Source organism: Phaseolus vulgaris, chromosome 2, assembly GCF_000499845.2.
Source record: "Phaseolus vulgaris cultivar G19833 chromosome 2, P. vulgaris v2.0, whole genome shotgun sequence".
Taxonomy (NCBI): Eukaryota; Viridiplantae; Streptophyta; class Magnoliopsida; order Fabales; family Fabaceae; genus Phaseolus; species Phaseolus vulgaris.
Genome location: NC_023758.2, coordinates 34,320,280 through 34,328,581, shown reverse-complemented (window position 1 = coordinate 34,328,581; position 8,302 = coordinate 34,320,280). Strand labels below are relative to the sequence as shown.

The window sequence follows — 8,302 nt, the reverse complement described above, 5'->3', positions numbered from 1 at the left end:
CATTCCATCCACCTTATTTTTAATATAAAAATCTAATAATTTTCATAATCTACATATAATAAAATTCACTTAATTTATACCACATCATCCTCATCCTTAATAATTCAACAATTTCTTAGAAGAAAACATTCAAACTTTATATAAAATATGATCATTGAACATACAAACACTTAAAGTTAACTTAAAACTTATTTAAGGGAGCAGGAAGATGTCATTTGAGCAATATCACATCACTTAAGTGATATTCTCTAGTGAAATAAAGTCTATTTCTGGAATTCCTCGATTGAGTTGTGATTCATCGCTCAAGCTATATTGACTTCCTTGCTTGAGCTACAGTTCCTCGCTCAAGTATATGGTTTGACAACTTTTGGATTCATATCGCTTGAGTGAGAATTTCTCGCTTTACTGAGAATCAACCTTAGAAAAAAAAATGTTATTTTCTGCTATGTTTTTGCTTGAGTGAAGACTCTATTACTTAAGCAAGAAAGATTGTTTGAGCAAAAAATGCATTGCTTGATCAAAAACACAACTAAGACTAACTCAAGCTCTTAACCTCATTTTCTCTTGAACAAAGAAGACTAGAGAAAAATATCATAAGAAAACATTTAATTAACAAAACCAAAATTTAACTAAATATATTTTATCAATTGAAAAAAAAAAACTTAAGAAGTTTACCATACCCTGCAACACCCATTTCAAATGTTTATAACTTTAACCATTACAACTCAAACATTTCTAAAATTTCACAAAAAAACTTACTACATTAGTTATACTTTTTTAACCAATTTAAAATAACCAAATTCTAAGTATCCTTACACATATTTCATATTTATGACATTTTAACTCAATTTGACCATATAGCTCAAAATATAATTCAATGCAAACATAACTCCAAACACAAAGCAATTTAATAGATTGTATTTCATTGTTTTAGCAAGTATTAAAATTCGTACAAATATATAATCTCCAAGATAAATCCATTTGATCATTCCCATTACATTTCAAATTTCAAGAACAAAATTCAAAAGTAAAGTTATCTCTTGAATCCTAATTCATTCGTCCTTGAAATTATTCAATTTAGTCAAATTTCAATCAAAATTAATTCCTCCAAAATACATGCAAAGCACAATAATATTCTAAACATAGCAAAATATTATAGCTACTCCAAAGAAAGCTTCACTAAGTCATAATTTTAACACACAAAGCTCTAATCTACTAAAAAAAAAAATCCTGATAGTCAAACTGAAAGTACCACTATGATCTTAGGGTAGAAATTCATCTTTGCCAATAAAACTACACCTGCAAACACATATCCATAGGCACATAAACCACTTAACACATATCCATTTATCCTTTTCAAATACAAAAAATCACAAAATTACAAAAATGACATACTCAATCTAAACAAATTACAAAGAAATATCATTCCGAATTATAAGTATTAAGTCTCAATATCTAAAATGTTAATATGATCACACTACTAATTATGTCTTAACTAATTTTATAATAAAATAATAAAAAGTCTTTAACTAAGTAACAAAACAATGATATACTAACAATGATCAAACACAACTAGTTATGTTTCACAATTTTTTATGTTTCCATTTCCTTTAAAAAGACAACAAGAAAATTGAGAAAACAAACTGCAATAATTTTCATAATTTTTTTTTCAAAGTGAAGAACTACATGCTCATATATTTTAAGGATAAATTTATGTACTGGTTTTGAAGATTTAAGAAATGATAAGTACTTCAAATGTTATTTTCTAAGATTTTTTTTAGAATTTAAAATAATTAACTAGGACATAGTTAATTTACTATATATTTTATTTGGTAATAATAAAATGTAAACAGAAGAATAGGGTCCAACAAAAAGAAAAATGAAGAGAGAAGTAAAGTGAAAGGGAGTAGAAACCCTAGAGTGAGACAGAGGAAAGAGAGAGCGATGAGAAGAACTGTTCTGAGAAATGCAACTCTGTTTACTCGCAACCTTCTTCGTTCCGCCCCTGCACTCGCCGCTTCAACTCCTCTGCGGCCAAAACTTTTCTGCTCCAATGGAACTCCCCCGCCGGTTCCCCAAAACCCCGATGACGTCGACAACAAAGGTACGTATCCCTCTCTCTCATCAATCGTACCATTCTAGCACAGCCGTTTGACACATTGGATTTGCGTTGGCAGAGCTCAAGAGCCGGATCGAGAGCTACATGAAGGGCGACGAGCAGGTGCTGCCGTCGATCATGGAGGCGATTCTGCAGCGGAAGCTGTCGGGGAAGCACGAGGAGACGGACGACGAGCTGATGGAGGAGTTCCGCGCGCGACCCCTAGATAACGTCGAAGACCAGGGTTTTGAGTCTGATTTCGAGGACATGCACGAAACCGACGAGGAGATCGATGATTTGTACAACGCCAGGGATGTGGTGATGAAGAGGATGGTGCAGGACGAGTACTTCAACATGGACGCTAAAAAGTGGGATGACATTGTTGAGGATGGGATCAAGCACGGTTTTCTTAAGGACACCAAGGAATGCGAGGAGATTCTAGAGGACATGCTCAGCTGGGACAAACTCCTCCCTGGTTCGTTCACCATTCTCAATTCCGTTGCTCTTATTCTTTGTGATTGTGAATAATGCAAAGACCTAAGTATATGGCGATTAGGCAGTGTGGAACTAGAAATGTTATCCCCAACAAGTTAATATTTTTATATTTCTTCATGATAGTTTAGCACCTCGTTGCCGTTGTAATTAAGCTGGGTGTTTGGCAGTACAATCTGGTAGGAGCAAAACATAATACCAAATGTCCATCAACTAGAGTAATCAATAGTTTTTTCTTATTCAACGTCCTCCCTCTCCTTATCTGCTTGCTTACTCAAAGTCTCAACTGCCTCTACTTCTTGTTCCATGTATCTTGCTTGCTCTCAAGAATGTCTTTGCCACTTTGGCAACATCCTGATTCATTTCAAGTACACTACCAGTCACTTCCCCTACCATTGTGATTCATTTTTCAACCTGAATCCCATGAGCAAGTAAGCTGATCACCCTGTTTGTGTGCTCCTGAACATTTTTCAACACGTGCAGCTTCCTACTGAGCATTTTTTATGGGTGTTGGAACATCACTAAGATGAGTCATCTTGCTGGATTCACCTCCCTTCATAGCCAATTTTAGACCTAGGTAATAAACATTAAACCCAACATCTAAATGCAATAGTCAAAAATCTAGACAAAGCTAAAGTTTCAAGTGCTCAATTAAAATAAAGGAAGATGCTCAATTAAGATGTGTCAAGATCCAGCACCCAAAAGATAATTCTTCCACATGATGAAAAAAAGTAGACTGTCTCGAGAAGAAAATGTTTCTAGTTGACCACTATACATTGCTAACATCTAAACTTAGATTCTCGAGTAACTGGCTGAGCCAATAACGTACCTAACGTAGTGATAAATCCCATTAATAAATGGGGTCCAAGAGAGAGTCCATCTATTCCGAATCTCCAATAAAAGTAAAAAAAATGGATCCAGTTATAATTTTCTGTCAATTGGATTAGTGGATCATCCAATTCGAAATGATAACAAAATACATAAGCTATTAGAAGGAGATCTATGAAACATATACAATAAGTATACCATTTAATGGTCTTATTTCCTTTATGGGGAAATAAGACAATTAAAGAACCTCCGACTATTGGCAAAACTACAACTGTTGTTTAAACCAAGGAAAATCATCCGTGATAAAAATAAGATATACTTAGACTTCAAAAACCCGGTTATCATTGTGTTTTCCTACTATAATTGGATTATTAATCCATATAATGAAAGTTTGCATTAAAGATTTTCATAATCTATCAAGGTGAACTCTAATTTGGACTAGAAAACTGGTCAAGAACACTTAACTAATTGTGTTTAAATTTTATTTAAATCAAAGTTGGGTGAATCACGTCCTTTTACCTCAGTTACTTGTTGACATGTCTCAGTTTTTTTCATTTATTTGACTGTTAGTGATATACCCTTGTGTAGTGAGTAGTAAATAAGGGTACAGAAGAATGTAAGGGATTATACTACGTAAGTATCTCCCGTCACTGTTACTCTGTTGTTGGCTAGTCAGTTCACTTTTAAAGGATTGGTAGATTTCACTAGAATGCTAGATCTTGTTATGTTTTGTGCTTGACATTTTTTGCAAGTTCCAGCAGAATTCATGACCATGAATTTCTGTTTGCATTTGAAATGATTAATTTAAACGTGTTCATATATAGTCAGGTTTAGAAGTGGTTAATATTGTATTTCTGCTGATTTTTCTTTGGCTTAATGTCTTATGATAGATGATATAAAACAGAAGGTGGAAATAAAATTTAATGAGCTAGGGGACACGTGTGAAAGAGGAGAACTTGAACCTGAAGAAGCTTATGAACAATTTAAGAAGTTTGAGGATGAGATGGTAGCAGAATACATGAAGATAATGGAAAAAGAAGAGGTCCCACAGTTTGATGATACTGCTGTGCCGGATAAGAAAAAGGACTTGGATGATCCACCAGGTGAAGGTCCAATTTTGCGGTGGCAAACTCGGGTAGTCTTTGCTCCTGGCGGTGATGCTTGGCATCCGAAAAACCGGAAAGTGAAACTTTCTGTTACCGTGAAGGAGCTAGGGCTTTCAAAATATCAATTTCGCCGTCTCAGAGAATTGGTTGGAAAGCGTTATCATCCAGGGAGAGACGAGCTTACAATAACTAGTGAGAGGTAAAGTCCTATCTTCGAAAAAAATCATTCATGTATCATTTGATCTTGCAGACTTGGGTATGGATCTTAGTTCACTTGAATCAGCCACAAATGTGTTCAAAATTTTATTTTCTATATTTTTAAGGTATGAACATCGAGAAGAAAACAGAAAAGACTGCTTAAGGACACTTCTCTCTCTCATTGAGGAGGCAGGAAAAGCTAATAAATTAGTAGATGATGCCCGGGCTTCATATGTAAAGGAGAGGCTCCGTGCCAATCCAGCATTCATGGAGAGGTTGCATGCGAAGTGCATGCGGTTGCGTGAATCTAATCAGCTTACTGCATGAAGCTGACTTCTGGTGTATGAATTTTTGAACATTCACCTGTCATAATTTTGTATTGCTCCCAGATTTTAGTTTCTTTCATCTTTATTTTTTACATCGGAGTCTTATCACGGGTTCCAGTTGCGGAAACAAGCTCTCTCTGCCTAGATGAGGCTTCATACTGATCCTTCCTAGACCCCACAATGGTAGGAGACTCATGCCTGATCTCTGTATTTAGTGCTTGAATAACGTATAATATTTACTTCTATCAGATACTGTATGCTAGTGTTATGCTTTTGAGGAGTAACACTGATCATAGATAAGGCTGGGAATTAAACTCCAATTTTTTTATCAGACTTTCTCATTGGCATCCTTTAGGAACTAAGGATCACTATTTCCTTTGGAGGACAAAAGTACGTGTAATTTAGCAATATGGACTCAAAAGGGTGGGGTGTATAAGCAAATATGGGATGCCACTGCATATCTAAACTGGGCTTGAATTTTCGTAATTTTCACAAGTATAATAGAATTTTATACTTATATATAATTTAAATTTTGTTAATATTTATTTTACAAGAAAAATTTCAAAATCATTAATATCAAATTATAAGTAAACAAACTTATTTTCCTTAAACCTTTTTTAAATCAATAACAAATTTGGTGAAACAATTTAACAACAAATAATATATAAGAAAACATGTTTAATATTTTTAATTAAAATAATTATTTCTTAAAATACATTTAATGCATACATTTTGGACCTTATAACTTTCTTTATTTCACATTATGCATTATGCATTTCTTTCTAAAGTGTTGATGCATGCAATTATGAAATCTATTTAATTTTCAATTTGAAGTCAAATTTAATTTTGAATTTTGAACAGTGAAATTGCAAATAAAATGTTTTATTACACTAATTTAAAAACTATAATGTCAATTTTGGTTCATTGATTTGTTAAAAATGAAAAGTTAGATTGGTTGAAATGATTTGATGAGTGTAAGGAGAATTGGATATGAATCCTGTTATCTATTTCCTCCTTAATCAAAAGCATAAGTGTGATTTCACTTTCTTAATTTATTTGTCGGGGAGGAAGAATCCACTCATACCTTGTTTTCTATTATAAAATATTCATACTATTTATATTATTTGGATTTAAACAAATTCTAATTCTCAATTCTCTACTACGTCTAGCGGATAAAATGTTTTTAGGAACACGTAAATTAAAATTCTCTTTTTCTTTTTTTAAAGTTATCTTTTGATTTCTTGTACTTGTAATGTATTTATCAAAATCTTTCTTATTAGCAAGATTTTTTTCTGAGTATATATATATATATATATATATATATATATATATTTATCAATTTTGCGTTTATTCTAATGAATTAATGAAACATCTATTGTTTTATACTTAAAAATAATAATAATTTTTTCTAGATAAAGGAACTGGTTGGATAAGAATTTTTTTTAATCTTTAATTTTTATTTTTCCTTAAGCCTGGAAGAGTGAAATTGTTCTGATTCTGAAATCATCATAATATCTAGACCTAGTTCTCCTATCTTTTAACAGATGCTATAGTCTTTTTCTTAAATTTGTCAATCTAACAAGAAGAGAATATACTTTGACATTGTTAAACATTTTTTGACCTAAGAAACGTTTCCAGTTTAAATGTAAAGTAAGAAAAAATCTTACTAAAATATGAAGTTCTGTCTCCATATTGTTCTTGTTTTTTCTCTCTCTTTATAACATTACTATTTTTTTCACTCTACAGAATTGATATGAATATATTCGTGGTTTCACAGGGAGAATTGGAGATTTATTTGATAGTAGTTGAATATGGGATAAAGAAATGATTATGAATTATGAATTTGTATTGAGGAGAATAGTGAAAAAGACAGTTACAGAATTTCCATTAATAATTGATATATAAAAGGAATGATGATTCAGTTGATAGCTTTTGTATAGTTTTTTTCCAACCAATCACATCTAAATAATTAAGATAGAAATGAAAAGAAGAGATGCGGCAAAACCACTCACACAAAAAGTCTTTTGTGGTGACACTCCAACCACTCAACACTAAATACTCAACTAATTATTACTACTTTCAAATATTCCCTATAATCCAATAAACCAACTTACTAACTAGTGGCAAAGCGGGCCAACCCTGCGGTCGGTCTCTTAGTAAAAAGTAAAAAAAGTGGGTGCGCGTTCAACTTTTTAACTCTCGCTGGTGTAATCAGTAGTTCGTCCGGATCAACAGCGTAACGGGACTGACTTGTTAGTCTAAAAAAAAATTGTGTGTTGAGTTGTTTTTAACAATAATAATTTGAATTAAAAAAAATATTAATATTTTTGAATTAACTATGTTAACGTGTTTATATTTAATATTTTTGATTTAGTTGTTTTTAATATTTTTGAAATGGAAGAATATTGATATTTAGAAAAAAATATTGATGTTTGATAATAACAAATATATAAGTTCAATTTGATAATTTTTTAAGAGAAAAAAGTAAAAAATATTTTCATTAAATTTATAAAAAAACAAAAAACTCAAATGCAGACTGACCCGCAAACTTGTGGACTGACCCGCAAACTTGTGGATTGACCCGGACAAAGAATAGTTCGCCTTCATTACGCGGGACGAGCCAACCCGACCCATCTTGCCATCCCTATTACTAATCTTATAACTCTATCAAAATTATGTTTTCAAAATAATTTCAATACCTTAAGTAAATATAGGATTTTTTTTAACATGTAGCCTACTAATAATAATAATAATTCTTTATACCAATTTTCATATTTTTTATAATTATTTATTATTTTTAAATATGTAAATGCTAAAATGTTGTGAAAGTTAAAGCCTGATAGAACAAAAAAATGAAATTGTCAAGAATGGGATTTTTTTTAACATGTAGCCTACTAATAATAATAATAATTCTTTATACCAATTTTCATATTTTTTATAATTATTTATTATTTTTAAATATGTAAATGCTAAAATGTTGTGAAAGTTCAAGCCTGATAGAACAAAAAAATGAAATTGTCAAGAATGGGAATTTTTTTAACATGTAGCCTACTAATAATAATAATAATTCTTTATACCAATTTTCATATTTTTTATAATTATTTATTATTTTTAAATATGTAAATGCTAAAATGTTGTGAAAGTTCAAGCCTGATAGAACAAAAAAATGAAATTGTCAAGAATGGGATTCGAACCCATGCCCTTTCGGACCAGTACCTGAAACTGGCGCCTTAGACCAACTCGGCCATCTTGAC

At 31.7% G+C, this 8,302-nt stretch overlaps 1 protein-coding gene and 1 non-coding gene across 2 annotated transcripts; one reads left to right on the top strand and one right to left on the bottom strand.

Moving 5' to 3' along the window:
* Positions 1–1,853: 1,853 nt before the first annotated feature.
* On the top strand, positions 1,854–5,379 carry LOC137811629 (uncharacterized). Its single transcript, XM_068613432.1, has 4 exons — positions 1,854–2,104; positions 2,178–2,573; positions 4,309–4,723; positions 4,848–5,379. Exons 1-4 carry the CDS (start codon positions 1,945–1,947, stop codon positions 5,047–5,049), a joined length of 1,173 nt encoding a protein of 390 aa, XP_068469533.1. The 5' UTR covers positions 1,854–1,944; the 3' UTR covers positions 5,050–5,379.
* A 2,842-nt stretch (positions 5,380–8,221) lies between these two features.
* TRNAL-CAG (transfer RNA leucine (anticodon CAG)) lies at positions 8,222–8,302 on the bottom strand. Its single transcript has one exon. It is a non-coding gene; the product is annotated as a tRNA-Leu (tRNA).